Source organism: Athene cunicularia (genome assembly GCF_003259725.1).
Source record: "Athene cunicularia isolate RWA chromosome 4 unlocalized genomic scaffold, athCun1 chr4_part1, whole genome shotgun sequence".
Lineage (NCBI taxonomy): Eukaryota > Metazoa > Chordata > Aves > Strigiformes > Strigidae > Athene > Athene cunicularia.
This window is the reverse complement of record NW_020799098.1, coordinates 750,310-772,095: the sequence shown is the minus strand read 5'-3', so window position 1 is coordinate 772,095 and position 21,786 is coordinate 750,310. Positions and strand designations below refer to the sequence as shown.

Below are 21,786 nucleotides of genomic sequence, written 5' to 3'. Positions count from 1 at the left end.
GTTACGTGTTGAGCTCACAAGAAACCCAGAAGGAGCGAGGATGCTGCCTCTGTAATGATGTGTCTTAGCAGCCTCTTGCTTCTGCAGAGGGTCGGTGGTGGATTTGGAAGCCCACGAGAAGTTGGGGCTGGGAGTTGCTCCTTCAGTAGTCTTTCCCAAGTGGTCCTTGTTCTCAAACCTGCCACGTGCTGCTTGAGATCTGCACGTGCATCGTTAATTTGGTTGAAAAAGAGGAGCGTTGCAGGTGCAATGCATCTTTACAGCCTAAAATAGGTGCTTTTAGGAAACGGGAAAACCAAAAAAAAAGTTTGATTGTTTCCCACCAAGGGGATGTGTAGACCAAGAGCAGGGCACATGCACGCATGGCTCTACTTTGAACTTTCCTTCAGGTCAGCTCCATCTGGTATTTTTCTCAAAGCATTGGTTGATGAAGATGTTGTTCAGCTTGGGTGCAGTGCTGAAAATCCTTCAGGAGATTTTGGAGCAAATCTTTTCTTCAGCCAGGTCCCTGCCCAAGCAGATGCTGGTGTACGAGAGGCCCGAGTGGCTTAGTGAAGCTCTCCCAAGTCACTTCTCACGATACCTTGTGTCCAACATTTAAATCCCAAAATAATCATGTTTGAAAACCAAAGGTAAGGACGGGATTGGTTAAATATGAAAAACCACCAGGCGTGGGGCTGTGAGATGAGAACGGGATCAAAGTGTAAATACTACCTGGTGTTTCAGATGAGTAGTCTATAAAACACGGGGTCTCGTAGTCTGTTCTGGTTACTGGTTTTGTGTGGTTTAATGTTTGTTTGTATTTTTTTTTTCTTTTTGGTTGGGTTTTTTTTTCCCACTGGAAAATAATATTTAAAAATAAAGAGTACAGAGGAGTAATGTTAGCTGAAGACCTGGTAAACTGAATAGTCTTAAATAGGTTAAATGTGGGAAACTGGGTGGTCTAAGCTAGATCTGCCACCAAGGGGAAGAAAGACTTCTCATTTTTAGGAAACTATAATACGTGACTGATGAAAAGATCTAGGGAGATGATGGAGGAATGCACTTAAGAGAAAAGGATGATATTGTGTGCAAGAAAAATGTGGATACTGTCAAGAGAGATTTTTAGGGGAGGAGAAACGTTTCGCTGGAGTAGCCTCTCATAAGAGAGTCCCCTAATTCTTGGGGTGGCCAAAAAAGTCTCAAGAAAGAAAATACAGGGAACAATGCATTGGGAGGGAGATGTTTTTGATCAAATTGGCAGGTCTCTAGGCCATAAATTTTAGGGAAACTGTTAAAATGGTCTACAATTCTTCTTTTTTGGGAATGATTTCAAAGGGTTTTGCTGTTCTTTCTCTTCTGCTACAGTAAAAGCCCTTTGTTGGGGTTGGAACAAGGAGGACCTGGCACCCAAAACCTTCTAAGCACCCTGTGAGGCTTAAGGGGCTCCCCTCCAAGGTCGAGGGGCAGGTTTATAGTGAATCCTTTGTGCGATATCGCCAGCTCAGATCACTTCTTGTGTCTGTGGAAAACATTTTTTCCTCTAAAAGCACGATCCAAAATAGTTTAATTTTTCAGAGAATATCATGAGGTTGGTCCAGATGCTTCATCTTCCTCAAAGACAACAGTAAAACGGGGATAGAAACCTGACTTGTGGTTTGTCCCCAGTGCCGAAGGAGCTGAATGATGAGGTCGGAGGGTTTTGGCTCCTGGCTGTGGGGACGTGCCCTGTCCCCCACCACCTGGTGTCTTCTGCCTCTCCCAGCACCCGGTGACCTCCACCATCCCTGTGGGTGCTCCTGAGGAGCTGGTGGGGAAGTGGACGCATCAAATGGAGAAGCTTTTTAACGAGGTGAACCGCTACAGGATAAGGCCAGCGGGGTGATGGGAGGATGGGCAGAGCTGTGCTGGAAGCAGAGCCACGTGTGGGATGACTTTTTGGCTTTTCTTCCCTGAAGAAATGCGTGGTGAGGGTGGGGTGAGCCGGGAGGATCTCTTGGAGCTCAGCTGGAGGGAGGAGGGAAAGTGATTTCAGCTGAGCTGAAGCGCTGTGGCAAAGGCCGAGCAGAAATCTTCAAGATTTGGTCTTAAAAGGGCTGATTGGTTTCAGACCAGCCCCCTGCTCCTGATGAGCTGCTTTCCAGGTTTCCAGCAGGTCCTCGAGGTCACCACAAAATCTCACCCGTGAAGCTTGGGGAAACGGCAGCTTCGGCGTGTTCGGTAACAGGGAATTAATTACTCACTGACTTCCGTGTGATGTTGCATAAACGTGGTGGCTGGCGTGAGCGACCGACTGCCACTGTGGCTGTGCTGGCCGCTGTGCCTGAGCCTCGCTCTGCTCTTGCCGTAGGTGGTGCGATACATTAATATATGAAAGAAATGGGGAAAAAAACCCCCACCTTCAGTTTCGAATTTGCACCATAGATTCATGGGTAGCGGTGGTTCGTGAGTAGCTTCACTCAAAGATCTCGGTCATGCTGCCAAAGATGAGTTGCTGTCACGGTCAGGGGGCAGATAATCTGGGTTTTTTGTGTAGGTTTTGGGAGTCGAGGCACAGCGGGATTTAACAGATATCTAAAGTGCGGTCCCATCGGTGGCGGGGTGGGAGTGGGACAGCCCGTCCTGTCTTGGTTCTCCTGTGGCACCGCCAAAATTGAGAGGAGATGGGTAACACCATCCTGAGGGGCTCCCAGGCCTGGGAGAGGAGCTCAAAGGTTGGTCAGAGCTCCCTGCTTGTAGGTCCTCTGCAGGGGCTAGTGCTTAGCTCGATAAAAATTTTAATACTCTTCCCTGTTCTTGGTCTAACCTGTAGATCACTGGTTTCTAGCTCATGACCCTTCCCTTTCCAAGGGGAAACAGCTTTGGAGAGCACTGAGAAGATACATGACCTGGGAATGCTGGTTCCCAGATAGTTTCTGCTTCTGAAAAACTTTCATAAAATGTCAAATGAATTGTAGGTTCAAGCTGAAGCTTAACTTGATTGCAGGAGAAAGGCTCAGAGTTACACCGGACCCAGCCCTGTCCCTTACTGGGATGTTGGCGCCGCTGACAGCTGGATGTTCTCGGCGTAGGTCGGGAGCTGCTCGTCCTGTGCACCCCCTAATACTCAGTTCAGATCAAAAATAGAATTCAGAAACAAAATCCACGGGATAAATCTGCATGTGCGTGGTCACAAGAAGGTGGTTTTTTTTTTTTTTTGATGAATTTTAGCACTGTTGGGAAGGGCAGGACCCGGTGGGGAGCTGCTGGGTACATCAGCAAGGCTGAATTTTTGCTTAAGCCTTGAGCTCCAGCTTGTAGAAGACAAGGAGCAAGTCAGGCTACAGCTCCTCAAGGGCTCGTCGCAGACATTTCATAAGACCCCTTTACCTGAGGGCATCCTAAGGCAGCCTGGTTGTATAATACCATAGGAGCTGGAGAATCATTAAATTAGCATCAGGATTTTCTTTTAATTCATTTATTTTTTGTAGTAGAGAAGGTTGATGTCTGGTGCCTTGCTCGGGTGATCTTTGTTGTTGCGTGTTGTTTGTTTTGTGAATTCCAAATGAGATTTTTTTTTTTTTTTTTTTTTTTTGCTCAGAACAGTTCAAAGCAAGACCCTGTCCCTTCTCTGAAGTATTTATAATCCAATTTCAGACATAAAACAGCGCGGGCGTGGAGGAGGGAGGAACAGGCAGGGATAAACCAGCAAGGTTTCACATAGCCTAGGGGACGGGGGCGGTAGGCGGACATCTGAACGCTTCAGCAGGTCGGTGGCATTTGAGGATCCTCCTGGGTTTGTTGCCTGGGTGGGGATGCTCAGATGTAGCCTGGCTCGGTAAAACAAGCCACCTACAGCCAAAGCCCCCGGAGGAGGGGGGGCTCAGGCCCCCGCCGCAGCGCCCGGGCGGAGGGCAGCTCAGCTCTCCAGCTTTTGGGTTAACCAGCTCTCCTCTGGAGGCTCAGACCCCCAGTAAAGCTGGGAGAAAATGAGCAAAAAAACCCATTTTATTTTTTCCCCGACTATATAGACCGGTCTCATGAATTGTTATAACCCACACAAGCACTTTTTTTTCTGAAATTCCCTGATGTTTGTGGCTTTGCCTCGCTCTGCACCCACGAGTCAGTGGAAGAATTTCTGGCGTTTTGTCCCCTCTTTCTTTTTGCTAACACTAGAAATTGGTTGTTTCACTGCCCTCACAGTTAAGTAAATGTGATGTTTGTCCACGTTACGGTCCAGTACAGAAGCTAGTTGCACGCTTCCACATACCGCATCTGCACAGCGATGGGGGAAGACGGGTGCAGAACTATCCAGGGGGGACTTTTATATCTGAGCAATTGGGGTTTGTTTGACTTGGTGTTTGGAATAAACTCTTTGTCATCTGGTATTTGGATCGCAGTTTGCAAAAAAGTGTTGGCGGGATATGCTGGAGGAGTAGGAGATTTGCATCTTAAAAGCAGTATATCGCAATTTAACAGTAAATAACAGGATATTGCAAGATAATAGGTAATGCAAACCATTATAATTACTTGAATTAATCTCTTCTGTTTCCCAGGATGCTCGAGAAACCTTTGAGAACTACTACAGGAAACAGAGAAGAAAACAAGCCAGATTGGTCCTGCAGCCTCCTTCAAACATGGTACGATGGCCCTTTGCTTGCAGCGCCCAAACTTGCTCCGCCGAGTAAAAGGCGCGGAGGGTTATCTCTGGGCATGCTGTTGCTGGTGGGTGGTCTCTTAATTTATTTCCAATTGCTCTTGGCCGCCTTTGTTTTAATCTTCGCTCACTTTTTCTTTGTTGCAGCATGAAACTTTAGACGGCTACAGGAAGTATTTTAATCAAATTGTAGGGTAGGTGTTCTTTTTATATACATCCTCGCTAAATATGTGCGTGCGGTGTTGTTGAGGCACCCAAAAAGAGAGAGAGGAGGGAATGTTGATCTGTTTGAGGGTCCTTTAAGGGGAATCAAAACAGGAAAAAAAAAAAAAAAAAGGCGGTTTGGGCTTTTAAAGTGTTTTCAAGTGTATTTTATAGCACCCGTGTACTTTGCTGTGTCACTAGCGTGGAGGAACCTGCCAGCTCTTGTACCAGCAAGTGCATTTCTGGGAATTTGAGGATAAATAATCTCTGTGGACTATGTGCATCTACTTGCCTCACTAATGAGATGAACAGGCCCTCTGCCCTAATTATTTAATATTTGATAATTATTCTTTGATTATTTTCCTGGTAAAGGAGGTGATTCTCAAGCCTCTATTCCCATGAGCTGCTTATTACTGCGCTCTAATTTGACCAGAGTTTTCCAAAATCAGCCAAACTCTAAGAGGAGGCAAAAAATCTGCTAATCTAGCCCAGATAGGGTATGATGGATGTTGAAATTTCTTCAGCTAACGATAATAATTTTCAACCTCTAATTGCGACCATCACAAACGCAACATGTTGCTTCTCACCTTCGTACACCGCTCCGTGCTCCCGGACTGAATTTCCCTGGTGAAACAGAGCTGAGATTTTGTGTGTTGCTGTTTAAAATGTGCAGTGCCACGCTCGCTCCCTGAAAAACACAGTTTCCTTTTAGCCAGTACGTTTGATAACTGGGGATCGGAGCGAACTGATTGCCTTTAAATGGTTGTGAGTGTGTCGCGTGTCTGGGTGCGAGAGAGTATTTTTCCCTGCAGTGACAGTGTTTTTCCCTGCAGTTAACCAATTCTAACGTGATTGCTGCTGGCTGGAGCGGAGTTTAATCAGCGGTTCCTGTGCAAATAACGGGGTGGAGAACTCCAAGAGGGGAAATTCTGTCTTTGTATATACACAGAGTTGCATTACTAAGAGCAACTGTGTTTTAGCTCGCTCCTGTAATACATCGAAATATCCTATAAAGCACTGCAACATTAAAAATAGGTGAATAAAGTGCTTAGGGGTGGCTATATTTGATACAGATACCCGAGCTTGCTCTGGAGGTTTGTGGATGCCACGTATCCCCTCACCCAGGGTGTTCCCAGATTCACTTTTGATGTCTCTAAACCTGTAACTTTTGACCACAGTGCGATTTTTCTCCTCTCCATTAGGTTTTTTGTAGTGGAAGATCACATCTTGCACACAACGCAGGGCTTGGTAAATAGAGCCTATATTGATGAGCTGTGGGAGATGGCGTTATCAAAAACTATTGCAGCACTAAGAACACATTCAGTAAGTAAAAGCCTTGGGCTGCTCAACTGTTGCTTGAGTATGACTTGACATGCTGGAAATAATTGGCTTTTACAGTAGTAGTCTTTGTTTTGCCTCTTTGCCAATGACCCCGCTTAAAACAGTAACATGAAGATACGCTGCTCTTGCCCCAAAACCTTTCCTCAGCATTTATTTTTTTTTTCCTCTTGATGCGCCTCATTTCCTCGTACACAACTCTCAATGTTTTGGGAGACTCTAAAGAAGAAAATAATGATTTGATATTTTTCCCCGTTACTTCGCTGCTCACTTTTGAAAAGCACCAGCAGAGGGAGTTGGTTTATCCTGGAAAACTGGGGGGAAAAAGCATCAATTCGGCACGCTGAAGTATGACCCTGTTTGATATTCCCTTAAAGTTCATGGCAGTGAATAGGCTGCTATCAAACTACCAATCATTTGGGTGTAAAAAGACATTGAATAGATTTCTTAGTTTTTAATACTGAAAGAAGTTTGGAAAAAATCCTTATCGCTTTGGTATTTCTCTGCTCGAGAAAAAAAAAATAAAATCCAAAGCCAATTGCAAAAAATATACAATTTTTTTTCCAGTTTTGTGTGACCTGGTATAATATTGTACTGCTTCAGCTGAAAGCTGTGTTGGTTATTGGGATGAAAAAATTGCATTTGACCATAAAAGGGAAAGCATTAATGACTTTCCACAAGTTCGTGTTCAAATTGTTGGGCCATTTTCTCCAGGAAAAAAGAATATTGAATCACTGCTGCTCCTGGAAGGCAGGGCCAGCTGAGAGCCCGCGCGTGCTGCGGGGTTGTGTCGGTGCGGGACGTGCCCAAGTCATAACGGTGGCCTTGCTCTTTGCTGAGAAACCCCTCCAGTTTCTGCCTGGAGCCACAATATGCTGCTTCCTTCAGAGCACCCTGAGTTTTGCATTTCTGTGCTCCTGGGGATAATCCAGGTGGTAGACCTGGAGCTTGTTGGGATGAGGGACCGCAGAGGCTTCCAGGGAAAGTGTTGACTGGAAAGCTGCTCCCTTCCTCTTAAACTTCTGTGTTACAACAGGGGATAAACACCGAGATGTACACCCCGTTAGGTTGTAAACCTGTGTCTATTTTCTTTTTAAGCAGGGTTGTCTGCTAGCTGAAAGCCGTGAGAGTAAGCCAGGCACAAACATGGCGTTTTCAATTCTACCGCCCTCTTTGCTATGACCAGTTGGTTTAAGTGATGCCAAACTTAATACGTGAAGTGGCTGCCGGGAGAGGGTTTGTTTTTTTTTTTTTTCAGTAATCAGGAAATATTACATAATTTCTCAGCGCTGTATTGTGGCCGTCACCATTATCTCTAAGCACTGCTCATCCCATATAGACCAGTGATGTCCACCCCGTGTTGCCGTTGAGTCTTGGTGGAGGGCCCTCACGTTGGTGAGGCTGTTTTTCAGCCAAACTTATCCCTGGATTTTTCTTCCCCTGCTGCAGACAGGGACATCTTTTATCACTTCTGATAGCTTTAGGGCATTATCTTTCTTTCTGACTTTCTTTTTTGGACAGTGAAATGGAAAATGTGTCTCTTCCAGTCTTTCACATTGATTAATGGAGTCATTCCTCCTTGAGTTTCCAGTGAGCTTTAAATCTGTTTCTCTTTCCAGCTTATGATCACTGATTCTATATTTGGTAAGACTCTGTCTGAAACTTTACATATTTCAGCATTAGGGCAGTTGTCTGCTGCATCCAGAGAGCACACGAAGCCTGTGGGTAACGTGGGGTGACTCTGGGGGGACGATCAGCCCTGTCACTACACTGAGTTGTGTCTTGAGGGTTTTGAGCAGTGTCCTGACCCGCAATAAATACTTATATTGTCGCTCTGACCATTAATGTTGCTGAAATATAGGCATGCAGCCTGTTTTTCTCAGCCTGAACCACTTAGCAATGCAGCCTCTGCACGGGGCCCGGGGATGCCTCGCTGCGATGCTTCATTACCGTCAGACACAACACACTAAATATTAAATGAGAGGCGCTGCTGTCGTCTTGGTATGACAGCGCGTTGATTTGCTTCATCTCCTCTCGCTTCCCCGGCAGCTCCTGGGTAATCTTAGAGACACTTCAGGTATCTCTAGAGCAACCAAAATCCTTATTCATCATGGAGAGCCTCAAGAGCGGCGCGTTACGAGGAGAGATACCCTTATCAGCATGCCTTCCCTCGCCCTGTGCAACGTTAGGGCCTGGCTTCAGGATAAAAGCTGCAGATCATAAGACTACACGGCGTGCCTATGTATTTATTATCACTCAAGTGATAACACGGGAGCGCCGAGGGCAATATTTTTCCCGCGTGCTGCAGTTAAAAACGTGTTTTAATTTCTCCCCTTCTTTGCAGTCCTACTGCTCGGACCCGAGCCTGGTGTTAGACTTGAAGAACCTCATTGTCCTCTTTGCAGACACACTCCAGGTATGCAGATGTTGGCGACCGCTCTTGGTCTTGCTCAGTGGTTGTGCTGCTCACAGACGGTGTCCGTCAGCGAGGTGAAATGCCTGATGTGACCTTGACTTCTTTTTTTGGCATGGTGGTGCACGAATTGCGGTGCCCAATGGACAGCCTGCTTCGCACTGCATGCGGGGTGGCCAGCCCGAGGGTGAGGACCAAGCCTTGGCCACCTTGCCAAGCCCTTATGCCTCCGGCTCGCACCCAGCCCAGCCTTTAATAGCCCTCGGTCCTACTACCGCAGTAAATCACTGCCTGAATCCTTCCACCAGCAGCATCCACCTCTGTGGTGGTGGTACGGGAGAATTGGCCCATGTGCTCCCTATTAAGTAGGGAAAATAATCTTCAACTGCCTGTTAGTGGCTTTTTCTTATATGAAGTTTCTCTCTTCTCCCACCCTACTGCAGGGATATGGCTTCCCAGTGAACCAGCTCTTTGACATGCTCTTGGAGATCCAAGACCAGTATAGTGAAACCCTGCTGAAGAAATGGTCAGGAGTTTTCAGGTAAGAAGGTCTTTATAGAATCCCAGAACCATCTGGGTTGGAAAAGCCCTTGCAGCCCCTCCAGCCCCACCATGACCCTCCCCCTGACCGTTCCCAACTCCCCCAGATCCCTCAGCGCTGGCTCAGCCCGACTCTTCAACCCCTCCAGGGATCCCGGGGACTCCCCCCTGCCCTGGGCAGCCCATTCCAACGCCCAACAGCCCCTTCTGCACAGAAATCCTTCCTCAGAGCCAGCCTGACCCTGCCCTGGGCAGCTTGAGGCCATTCCCTCGGGGCCTGGCGCTGGGGCCTTGGCTCCAGAGACTCATCCCCCCTCTCTGCCCCCTCCTGGCAGGGAGTTGCAGAGGGCCAGGAGGTCTCCCCTCAGCCTCCTCTGCTCCAGACTGAACCCCCCAGTTCCCCCAGCCGCTCCCCAGAAGACAAAATCTTTAAGCAAACTCATGAGATGTACCTTAGAGAGTAGTTTTGGCCCGTAAATAAAATCTTTTGGGAGATTAGTAGCAAGCTTATATTTAAATTTTGGGCAGCAGTTAAGCTTCAACCTGGGCTCTTTGTGGACCAGGGAGAGGCAGTTTAAATTCAGTTGTGAGGATCCTGTGTGTGGTGAGATCTGTGCAATACATCGGTGTGGAACAGAAGTTTTCCATCCAGGAGGATAAGGTTATGTGTTCATTACCAAGCTCACGCTGCCAGTCCATGCCAGAAGCTGCTGTTGCTGCAGCGTTTCTGTGCCCTTTGCTCCGGCACTGAGCCGCGTGTGTCTTGGGACATCGGTGCCCTGTCTCTGCTGCTGCCACATCCACGTCTGTGAGCTGAGCAGTCACCTGCAGGTAGGGCTGGATATTTTATCCCGGGCCCCACACTGTGCTCTGGAGCCACTGGCTCGTCCTGTGATGGTCCTCCCGACATCCCAGGAGGATCGAGGAGTCTCCGAGTGTGGGACACTGAGAAGAGGTGCTGGAGGATAATGAGGCTGAGGAGGGCTGGAGAATCAATCCTGTGAGGAGCCAGGGAAGGAGCTGGGAGTGTTCAGGGTGAGGAGGAGGAGGCTGAGGGGAGCCCTCATCCCTCTCTGCAGCTCCTGACAGGACATTGCAGAGAGGCTGGGGCTGGGCTCTGCTCCCAGGGGATCAGGGACAGGACAAGAGGGAACGGCTGGAAACTGCCCCAGGGGAGGGTCAGGCTGGGCAGGAGGAGAAAATGTTTCCCAGACAGAGTGGTCCGAGAGTGGAACAGGCTGCCCGGGGAGGGGGGAGTCCCCATCCCTGGGGGGGTTTCAGGGCCGTTGGGATGAGCTGTGGGGGATGTGGGGTAGGGGAGAACTTTGCAGAGTTGGGCTGAGGGTTGGACTTGGTGATCCCGAGGGGCTTTTCCAACCTGAGTGGTTCTGGGGTTCTGTGATTGTCGGTGCCCTGGTAGCTCAATATCCATCTTCCTCAAATCAGGCAGGACTGAAGCTCAGCTGGGCTTTACCTGGGGCTGCTGAAGCTCCAGTCTGGACTAAAATTACCATTAAGCTCTGGCTGTGGCTTTACAGAGGCTGAAGCTGGGGAGCTGGGAGAGATCATTGAGTCCAGCTGCAGCAAAGATGATTTCAACAGTCACAAACATGGGGAGAAGTTTAGGCCCATGGGATCACATCTTAGACCGGGCTTACTTCTTAAGAGCTTCCTGACTGAGCAGTAAATCTGCAAAATTGTGCTTGGCCTGTCGTCACAGAGCTGTCTTTCTAACTTTTCTTTTCATAGAAATATACTTGATTCAGATAACTACAGTCCCATCCCAGTGACGAATGAAGAGGTTTATAAGAAAATAGTCGGACAGTTCCCGTTCCAGGATGCAGAACTTGAAAAGGTAACCTTGAAACTTGGGGAGCAGTACGGCATGGCAGCTGGGACAGGAACCGCCCCCCCCTGCCCCCCCGACCCTTGCTGGTGGCGTTGAGAACTGCAAACAGAAGCCTCAAAAACGAACCCAAACCCAAAACCCCAAACCAAATAAACAACAACAACAAAAAAACAAAACAGGGGAAAAGAACAAATATATTTCACTTGTGATGCATTTCTCCTGGTGTGGGTGAGGAAAGTGTGCATGGCAATACCTCATCGATTGTATTTTCAGCTCGCAGTGTACTGTCGCTGCTGAGCAGTGCTGGCAGTAGACAGGAGACTAGAAATATCTGCTTCCATTGGTGTTTTATTCCCATTTTATGAAATGCGTTATTAACCTTTGTTTTAATCTCCTATTTTTTTTTTTAAAAAAGCCCAACCAAGTGGTATATCTTGGCGTTTGCAGAAGTGTGTGCTTGCAAAACCTAAGCGTAGCCAAATTTGACCTAGCCAGTGTCCCTTAAAAGCCTGCTTGGCCTTCTGCTCCACATCTGGCAGCCAGCGAGCTCCAAGCCTGGTGAACTTAATTAGGATTGGGAGGGATTTTCACTCCAAGTCAAGCGTTTAGATTTCAGAGAGTCTGTGTCCTTCCCTCAGAACTGTATCCCGGGGTCCAGCTTAGTGCTCCTCTCTGCACCTCCCAGCCGTGTGTCTGCTACGAGCAAAAGCTGCTTGGAAAAATTTGGTGGAGGATGTGCGTTTCCTCTCGGCTTTTGGTGTCGTAAGCAAGTGCTTACCTTGGGCAGTGACTGCGGGAGGTGCCCCAGCAAAACGCCTTGTGCCCGGTGGGAGAGAAAAGTCAAGGACTTCTCCAACGGGGTTTTTTCATAGGAGTTAGAGAGTTGGGAGAGGGAATGAGGGTCCTGTGTGCTGCCTGCCCCCTCCTAGCTGCAAGTTTCCTTCCAGCCCGTTTCAGACTCTAAATCCCTTATGCACCCGCGTGCCATTTGTAAGTGATTATCTGGTCATTCACTTGGCTGAAATGTTTATATAATATACAATAAATGCTGGCTTGTTGTTTTATTTCTGGACTTAGCTAAATACTAAAATTAATTCGACTGCTTGGAACACGTTGCTGGAAAGCAGTCGTCACTCCTGTTAAATATCTGCTCTTCGATTTGAATTCTCTCCTGTATTTTACAGCAACCGTTTCCAAAGAAGTTCCCCTTTTCTGAGTTTGTGCCTAAAGTTTACAATCAGATTAAGGAATTCATCTACGCCTGCCTGAAGTTTTCAGAAGACCTTCATCTGAGGTAGGGGGATGAGCACGCTGATGGTTGTAACATGGAGGTTTTGTCTGCACTGAAAGATCTCAAAAGGTTTAAAATATAAATTTTGTTCTTCAGCTGCTCAACGGGTTGGATATACGGAGGCTGGAGGTGGCTGGTGGCCTCCTTGGAGTGGTGGCATCCTTCATACGCAAAGAGCTGGCCAAGTCTTCAAAAGTAGCTGTAGGGAAAGGTGGCCTAGGACCACATTAGCTGGATAAAAAGTGAGGGGCTTGTTTCCTCCAAGATATTTCTGAGTCAGTTGTACTAAATAGATGAATCTGGTTGTCTCGAGAAGGACAGTGATGTCCACTTGTCATCGGGTCAGTGCCTGCTATAACATCTGCAGCCTCCCCGTGGCCTCCCCCGATTGTCCCTCCAGGAGCGCGTTGGCAGGAAAACTCTTGAGGTTTTGATTTGCCCTGCGTGTTAATGAGTTTCGGCTGCTGGTTTAGGGGTTTTGTTTTCCTTGTTTCCCGTGGGAGTTTATATACAAATAATCTGATTTTTATTTTAAAACCTCCAAAATCTTACATGTGTTTACCCTCCCTTCTCCATCCCAAGGTGCCTTGATGCTGCTTTTGCCCGTGTGTATGTGAGTGAGATTGGAAAACAAATATATTCACCAGAAACTGCAAGTTGATGCTTTCTTTTTGCACCCAGTAATGTCTTGGTAGAATTATATAAATTAATAACGAGATTTTTTTGACTGGAAGGAGGGATCCTTCTTCCCTTCTGTTTGCAGCATCGTTGTAGGGAGAGCTTAGACTGGGGGGGTGGGGGAGATTTCACCTCCCTTGGCAGCTCCGTGTCCTGACCCTGGACGCTGCCCCAGTGCTGGTGCAAAGATAAGAGATAAGATCTGGGGACTCACGAGCTGTTTCAGCGCCTAGACGAGGCTCTTCAGGGCTTTAATCCTCCTCCTTTGTGCGAGGGATGGTAATTTGGAGAGGCCCTTTCTCTCCGTTTTCTGCTGGAGGACGTGGGAGCTCATTGGTCGAGGTGGAAGCAGAGGATGTTTCTCACCCCACGTTTAATCTCAACCTTTCACTGGTGGCAGGTTGTTCTCTTTGGTGGCTCCCAGGGCTCTTAACCCGTGGGTCACCATTAAACATCTCAGTTTCTAAAGCCGACAGAACGGTCCGATTTCACACGGATGCTGGTTTCACCGAACCCCTCCGTTGGCACTTCCCTCGTGAGTTTTGTGCTCTTCACCATTACGGAGATGATTGGGTTTGTCAGGGAAGGGAAGAAAAGTGTCCCCTTGGGTCCCTCCTCAGGGATCCCCCCGGACATGTTATTAAAATTCCTTTCGACATTGGATTTTCCAGGCCTTTTTGAGGAGGGGTGTTGGGCTGGGGGAAGGGAGCCCAGCGCTTGGCTTTTCTAGCCAAACATTTGGAATATTTCTCTGAAAACCCCTGTTGACACTTTCTTCATTTCACCCTGACAGCTTGAATTAGGTTTTATTAGGAAGCTTGGCTACAAAGCCGGCAGCAAGTTTTCTTTCTCTTCTCTTTCTTTTTCTTCTTTGGTTGTCATTTACCTTGCACCCTGGAGTGATTGGGGTCAGCCCGTCAGTCACGGGGGGCCTGAAGGTCATGACTACTGCTATGGGATACGGGACATCAGCTGTCATTAACCCAGACAGTTCGCTTAAATGCTCTGCGGTCTTTTCCTGAAGAACAGAGCCTATGGCAGAAAACGTAGCTTGGATTTTTTTTTTTTTTCTAATTATTTTTTTAAGCTAGCTCCTTGTATTTGTTGGACGAGAGTGTTCTCCTTTATGTTGATATTCTTGTGAAAGTTACTTTGCTTTTCAAGTATTTGAAGAAAATTTGGAGCTTAGTGTGCATTTATAGGGTTTTTTTGTGGTTTTTTTTTTTTTTTTTTTTTTGGTTTGGCTCTATTAATTTGATTAGGAGAAAGAAAATCTTTATATTTTCAGCAGTTCTACCTTTGTTAAAAACCATGTCTTTGAGTTCATTGAGGAGATGTCTTTAAAAGCATCCACCCGCTGGAAGACTTCTGCCACTTCCAGTGGAATTTCCCATTTGAAAGATAGGGAATATCTTTGGAAAGCAGTGGGTGGAAGGATGAGATGTCGGCTCTTATCTACCAGGAATTTGATTGTTTGGGTTTGTTTGTTTGTTTTCAAATAAAGCACCAATTCTGAAAGCACTTGGGATACAATTTTTAAAATGTTGAAACTAATTTAAGTACATGCTGTTATTCGAAATAAAATAAAAAATCGGAGGCTTGTATAACTAAATGAAGTAGGTCCCATGGAAGTCAACTTTAGGAGAAGGGAGATAAATGTATATTTGGGGGGTTGTTTTCTACTTGTGTGTTGAGAACCGAGACCCAACCTCTACTTCACAGTCAGGAGTTGGCACCGGGCAACTGACTGGTACCATTACTCCTTGCTAACTGGCCTCACTGGTCTGGGCTCTTGATGGGAGCTGCTGGTTTTAGCTGGGGGAGTCCTGGCCAAAGCAACGGCTAGCACCCATTGCTCCTGTTGCCACCCTCACCTCTTCTATTGAACCGAGGAGGATTTGGGGGATCACAGTCCAGCACCTGGTCAAATCTTGCCCTTTTTTTAATCCAAGGAATTCTTCTAGTTGTGTCCCTTACTCAGTGCGTGGTCCTCATGGGAGATGTCACAGATCCTTCTGCTCTGTTGGAACCCAACTCCAGGGGTTTCCAGGCTGCGTGACCCACCATGAAACTGAAGTTACAACCTGATTTTCTAGCTTATGCATCCAGCAAACAACATGAGAGTAGGAAACCTTTGACAGTGGTGCTTGTATACAGAGAAAGCTCTGTCAGAAGTGCTTTGGAGAAGTCAAAGCAGCGTAGAAGTGCTAAGCAGTATTATTAAGCACTACTTCTTTATGCCCTGGAGGTTATCATGGTTGAGAAGTTCCTGCAGCTGAATCGAGTGGTTAAAGCAAACCCTCAGTTTGCAAAATGTTTGGTGATTCAGCAGCCTCGTGCCATCGGCTGTGGCGTGGGGCCGAGGCCAGCAGCACCCCTCTCCTGCCAAGAGTGTGAGTATCTTGGGGCATACACGCAGCCAGACAGTTGCTGCCTTGTTTAATTTCGATGCCCTGATGACAGGTTGACGTTTGAATTAAAAAAAAAAAAAAAAAAAAAAAAAAAAAAAAACAGCGTGACCTATTTGATTGCTGTGTTGGTTTAGTGGGAAAAGCTGACCTCATGTCCAAACCCCCATGGCTTTCATCTGCCCTTTCTCAGGCTCAGTAGATGCTGGAAGCTCCAGCCACCAGCTCCACTTCCAACCTCACCATTCTGCACCTCCACCATCTTTGGGGACGGGCTCTGTGACTCCTTATATATTGAATTTCAAGATTTCCCAGGGAAAATCCTGAAAGGGCCGCAGTGCTTGTACAAAGATCTAGCTTGGTGTATTGTTTGCTCCCTGTGCAATTTTTTCTTTACCCCCCTGAGCGTGGGTCCAGCCCTTTTTTGCTCCCCAGCCCCTTTCCCTGGTTCCCACGCTGCTCTGGCAGCAGCAGGCAGCTGCCCCTGGTGTCACGGAGTCCCTTTGTACCACCCTTTGCTTTAAATCTCCTCGGGTGTCTTTTTTACCATCTGTAGATCGTCACAGGGTTCGATTTTTATTGTACTTTCTATATTTAACCATGCTATTGTCTGGTGGAGGGGACTGGGGACAATCTGGTTCTTCTTGGGGGATGATGGAGAGCCTGGGGGTGTGTGCCTTGTTGGTTTTGGTGTTTGTTTTTTTTGGTTTTTTTTTAAGTAAAACCTTATTTGAGAGTCCTACCCATGGTATAAAGACCAGAAAAATTCACTGGTTGGTTTCTTCTCTCCCCACATTTTGATTTCTATGCCACACTTTAAAAAACCAAATGCATCACCTTCGACCACACATCAAAACCCTGCGAGGAGGAGCCAAGGGGTCCATCAGGGATGTGAAGTGCATTAGCCCCACTCATCGCTGGCACAGGACGTGCTTCCCCCACGGAGCAAGAGGAAAATAAACTCACAGAGATCAGCAGTGATGATCTAGGAAAGACCCACACAAAGATTTGGCTGATGACACTGGATTTAAATTAATCAGGAGCTGGGTCCTGCCGAGCCGCTGGCCCTGCTCTGCTTGTGTCCAGCTGGGAGGGAGACAGTGGTCAACCCTTGGCAGGCATGTAGCTCAGAAAAGCAGACTTCTAAACATCAGGGAGAAGGAAATATTAGAGAAACCTGTTGGGGGGCGCAGCGTGGCGAGCAGCCGCTGGGCGTACGGGGAGTTGTGCAGCTGGGCTGTTCCTCGGAAAAGCTGCAGCAAGACACAGCCTTCTTGCTCTCGTGGAAATCCGAGCAGGACTGTGCTCAGAAATGCAAACGGGGAGCAGTATTTGCCACTTCTCCTGGGAATTTGGGGGATTTCAGTGCAATTCCTGTGCAGCAGCACAAGGAAGGTCCTGAAGAACTTGAAAAGTTGCGTTGACTGTGGGATGCGCATTGCTCGGGGAGGGTGAGGGGGTCTGAGAGGCTGCTGGGGCTACAGGGTTGCTCTTGGAGAAGGCTCAGTCTTGCTTCCCCAGCGTCAGGCACTGATGGGCCAGGGCTTGGCTCAGGGCATGTGCTCCAACGGAAAATAGGCACAGAAACTAAGTGTAGGAGGCGCAAGTCGAGTGTAAGAGTCCCCTCAGCTGCTTTTGCCCAGTTTAGATGCTGTAAATGTTCCATGGCATCTTCCTAGAGGAGCCACAAAGGTGATCGGGGGCTGGAGCCCCCCTGTGAGGACAGGCTGGGAGAGTTGGGGGGTTCAGCTGGAGGAGAGAAGGCTCCGGGGAGACCTTAGAGCGACCCCCCAGGGCTGAAAGGGGCTGCAGGAACGGGGGGAGGGACTCGTCATCAGGGGGAGGGATAGGACGAGGGGGAACGGGGTTAAACTGACAGAGGGGAGATTTAGATCAGATCTAAGGCAGAAATTGTTCCCTGTGAGGGGGGTGAGGCCCTGGCACAGGCTGCCCAGAGAAGCTGTGGCTGCCCCCTCCCTGGAAGGGTTCAAGGCCAGGTTGGACGGGGCTTTGGGCAACCTGGGCTGGTGGAAGGTGGCCCTGCCCGGGGCAGGGGGGTGGGACTGGAGGGGCTTTAAGGTCCTTCCAACCCAAACCAGTCTGGGATTCTATGAAATTTGTGAGGTTTGAGCTGGACAAGGGCTGGTAGCGCCCATCCCCGCACCAGGAGGCACCTCAGTAGCAGCACCCCAACATCCCCCACCTTGCACGCCGGCGCTGGGGTAACTGCAAAGTTTGCTTTTGTTTCTCGTGTCAATCCCTGCTTTGTAATCTGGCCCATTTGTCAGGTAAAACAGGAGAAGGAGCAAAAGGTCACGGGCTTGATTTACCGGGAGCCTTAAAGTTATTAACACTTCTCAGCCTTCCAGTTGGAAATTGTCTTTGCCCTCAGCTGCCTGTCACTGCACTGCCAGAGATAAAGCCCCGTGGTGTCAGGGCTAATGCAGGGCCAACGACAGATCAAAGGAGCCTGTGTTAGGGTGGGTTTTCCTTCAGAAAGGAGAGCTTACACCTCGCTGGTGTGCAGGGTGGAGGGGCAGCGGCGCTACAGCAGAAAGCCAAACTCCCAAACTGCAGCACCGCTGCGGTTGCAACCATCGGGCAAAGGGCATCAACACGTTGCAAGAGCTTCCAGTGTGATTTAGCTAAAGAAAAAGCTGCGAGCAGATTGAGAGGGGGGAGGTGTTTTGGGGGGTTGATTGTTTTTTTTTTTCCCCTCGTTGCAGGGCTTTCATCCCTTTCCCCTTGTGTGCTGAACGCGCGGAGCTCCCACATTGCGTGCAGGGCCACGGCTTGGCTGCATCACTTAGTGCTGATGCCACGGGCAGCTCTGACCCGGGCTGGACCAGCCCCTCTAAGAGGAGAGGCTCAGGGGTGTAGGTTTAGCACATTCAGTTTGTTTTTTACCAGAAAAAAAAAGGCCTAGATTGTCAGTATTTTGGTATATATTAGTACATCAGCATCTGAAAGCGTTGTACGGATGATTATGCATAAGGCATTGCAGGGTTGGGAAGGAGACTGGGTGATTTTCATTTTGTAGAGCATTTTGCAAACCTCTCTTTAAATTCTACTTTTCAGCTCCACTGAAGTTGACGATATGATTAGAAAATCTACAAATCTGCTGCTGACCCGAACACTGAGCAACTGTTTACAGAACGTCATCAAGAGAAAAAACGTTGGGCTGACGGAGGTAGGACGCAGCTTCCAGGAGACCCATTTCCAGGGCAGGGTGACACGAAGGGGGCTTGGTCCCTCAGAGCTCCTTACAGCACCTTTAGAGTTGCTGGTTTGGAGCATTATTATAAAATATGAAGTTGGAAAACAATCGTGGAGCTACAGAGCATTGCTGTACAAAGAAACTGCAAGAAAGAGGAAAGTTTTTTGCTGTTGCAGTTAGAATTGCCCCGCTTTGGAACTTGCAGAGAATTATATATCTGAATTAAAGTGGTGGGTAAAGGGACTTCGAGGAGTGCCAGAGAGGAGCCAGATGGGAGCTGGGAGAGGATAGGGGAGTGATCCCCATCTGTAGGTGATGTTGGAGGCCATTCCAGCACGCTGCAGCAGTACAAACTCTCTATTGCTATTTTCTTTTTGGAATTGATACTTTTTTTTGTTCAGAAAGTCAGATTTCTGAAAAGTTTAATGCTCGTAAATCATGGCTGTTTGGGGAGCGTGTGTGGTACCCGGGGCAGTTTGGATACCTTAGTGGGACCTCTGTGTGCTGTTAATAAATGAGTCAATATTAATACAGCTGCAGTTGTTTAATTGTGCTGTAGAAATGTGTCCTGTTCTCTGGACACCGTCAAGATCTTCTGGAGGTGAGTTTTGGGGAGTTTAGTGAGTTTATGGTGGTATGTAGTTACCCACGATGCTTCCTCAGCCCTTTATCTCCCTGTCTGGAATCTCTTTGCTCCCTGGGGGCAGATTCCTCCTCCCTCCCGCTCCTCCCAAGGCTCCCTCCACAAAGAGGAATGTAACACTATCCCGGCAGGATCCATCCCCCGAAGGATCCTTTGGCTGCTGTTGCAGACGTTCCCACGGCGCGGTTGGGTGTAGGAAGGGCAAACCGGGTGTGACAGTCCCCTCAGCTGCTGTTGCTGGGTTTGGATGGTGTAGGTGTTCCTTGGCGCCGTCCACATCGAGTGGAGGTGGTGCCTTTCCTCAGGCTAAGAGGGACTTCTTCACGTGCTTTGGAGCTGAAGAGGATTTTTGCAAGGAAAGCCTACGTAGAAAACTTGAGTTTAATAAAGGCATGGTGTGTCCACAGACTGGTGTTCATCTCCAAATCTTTTCTCTCATTTTTCCCTCCTGTTCCTTGCCACTTACCAAGGTACAACTAGCTCTCTCCTGGGATTATCTCTACCACCAGTCTTTTCTAATTTGCTTGAAGAAAAACTACTTTGAGCATCCTCATCCCCTCCTGACTCTTTTCTTTGTGTAACCATTGACCTCTTTGTCCAAATGGAAGCACGGAGAAGCATTTTCTTCTGAGTGTCTCAAGTCCTTCCTACTTAAGAAAAGACATTGATGTGATTATGTGGAGCTCAGGAATTAAAGAGCAAGTTGGAGAGTCCCAGATCATATACAAGCTTAGTTCTGGTGTCAAAAGTGATATATTAAGTACCTTGCAGAACTGTTACTACCCAGATTTAACCTTTGCACCAAGCAACACCATCCTTTCCTGGACTCTCTGGTGTCATCTTCCAAGCAGTGGACAAGGTAATACCAGGCTGTGTACCAACCTGCCTGGTCTGTTATCCTCTGTAGTTTAATTTTCATTGCCGATTTTTGGGACTACCTCTTAGCAGTGGATGTGGAAGTTTGTCACCAAGTCTGCTTCAAATAATCCTGGTGTTTTGAGTAACCCTGACACCCCTCAACAACACAGAGGGAAAGAGATGCTGCTAATTTTTGTCATTTGAATACCCCAATGAGAAGGTCTTACCTTACTGAGAAGGTCTTACCCCTCCAAGGTCTTACTCCTCCAAATTCAAGAGATCAGAACTTGAAGGAGCTAGAGAGGGAACAGGAAAGCTCATGACAAGTGGTGAAAGAGAATCAAAGCAGTCGGAGCCTTCCTTCAAGTTTGATAGCTGATCTGGACCAGTAAATTGTGATGATCAGAGAAGAGGTTTAGGAGGAATTTCACGCAGTTGGAAGTTTAATATTTAATTAACTTGAAACTGTGGGAAAAATATATCATGGTCCTGATGTCAGAGCTATCTGACATGGGGGAATGCAAATGAGTGCTTGTTTGAAGGCAAAAATCGAGAACAAAATGAATCCAAGGAATTCAGAAATGAGACGCCCTCCTAGTTACGTGTAATACATTTCATGGACTAAGTACAAAACATGCAGAGTTCAGGTAAATCATAATTTGATTTCTTAAAAACAGAAACCCGACTGAACCACGGAAGTGTTGGCTGGAGGGGACCTGTAGAGGCATCTAGCCCAACCTGGAAATGGGATCGTTGCTCGCTTGGATCATGTCAACCATGACTTTCTCAACCCAGCTTTTAATTTCTCCAAAACAGAGGTCCCGCAGCTTCTCTGGGCACGCCATTCCACTTCTGCACCACCTTCCTAAGGACTCTTTTTCCTCCCCAATACCAAGCTGAATCTCCCAAACTGTGACCATTGCCCTTTCTCATGGCACTAGCAAGGGTTGGGCGCTGCAGTCTTTGTGGGGTTACTTAATATTTCTGTGTCTGCAGCGCTCAAATTACTGATTAATCCATCTCCTTCACAAGATATGTGGGTCTTTCAAAATCATCTCTTCAGAGGATTTGACTGCAGACTGCCACACCATACTCCAGCCAGTAAATTATATCGATTGGGAGCATTGTAATGCCTTCTGTGTCTGTAAGATATTTGAGCTAGGTGTTATTGGGGAAGGTTTTGTTATTGCTTCTATTGCACCTTGGAAATATTCATGGCAGTCTGCTCGGAAAAAAGGGATCTGCTTCAGGAACTGATGATGCTTCCAAGTCAGTGATCCTTAAGTGGAAGCCTGGATTGTTTTGCTCTGGATCGTAAATGTTTGTGTTGACTGACTTCAGCAGAGGCTTTTCCTCTGTAGTTGCCTTTAATGTTGCCACGTGAAGGCAGAATTAAGAAAATTGCAGATAATGGTGGGTATGATAACTGAAAAGATACCAGGGTGAGATCTGCGTTCAGCCACACCACCCTCCGAAAAGTAAAACCTTGTGGTTTCTTTGTTAAATGCCTTAGTGTGATGTTGTTCGTTGTCACTCAAGATACGGGTTATTTAGGGTTCATTAGCAGACAGAATACTTGTGACTTGACATGGCATTTTTTGGTAAGCCTGGTCTATTTGAGCCGTGCTGAAACGAGCACTGACTGACAGCTGAATGTAGGGAAGTCATTAAAAAAAAAAAATATTTTGTGGTATTAGTGGCTGTCATGGGAAATGCTTCCCCCCCCCCCCCC

General features: G+C 47.5%; 1 protein-coding gene across 3 annotated transcripts in view; it reads left to right on the top strand.

Annotated features, from left to right (window-relative positions):
• The window catches only part of EXOC6B (exocyst complex component 6B), a 158,354-nt gene that overhangs the window by 34,639 nt on the left and 101,929 nt on the right, over nucleotides 1-21,786 (top strand). For all 3 annotated transcript variants that reach the window (XM_026847047.1, XM_026847046.1, XM_026847045.1), the window contains exons 3-10: nucleotides 4,515-4,598; nucleotides 4,763-4,809; nucleotides 6,022-6,142; nucleotides 8,502-8,573; nucleotides 9,014-9,111; nucleotides 10,860-10,965; nucleotides 12,144-12,253; nucleotides 18,415-18,526. In XM_026847047.1, the coding sequence (XP_026702848.1) occupies nucleotides 4,515-4,598; nucleotides 4,763-4,809; nucleotides 6,022-6,142; nucleotides 8,502-8,573; nucleotides 9,014-9,111; nucleotides 10,860-10,965; nucleotides 12,144-12,253; nucleotides 18,415-18,526 (750 nt within the window). The remainder of the gene's footprint in view (nucleotides 1-4,514; nucleotides 4,599-4,762; nucleotides 4,810-6,021; nucleotides 6,143-8,501; nucleotides 8,574-9,013; nucleotides 9,112-10,859; nucleotides 10,966-12,143; nucleotides 12,254-18,414; nucleotides 18,527-21,786) is intronic.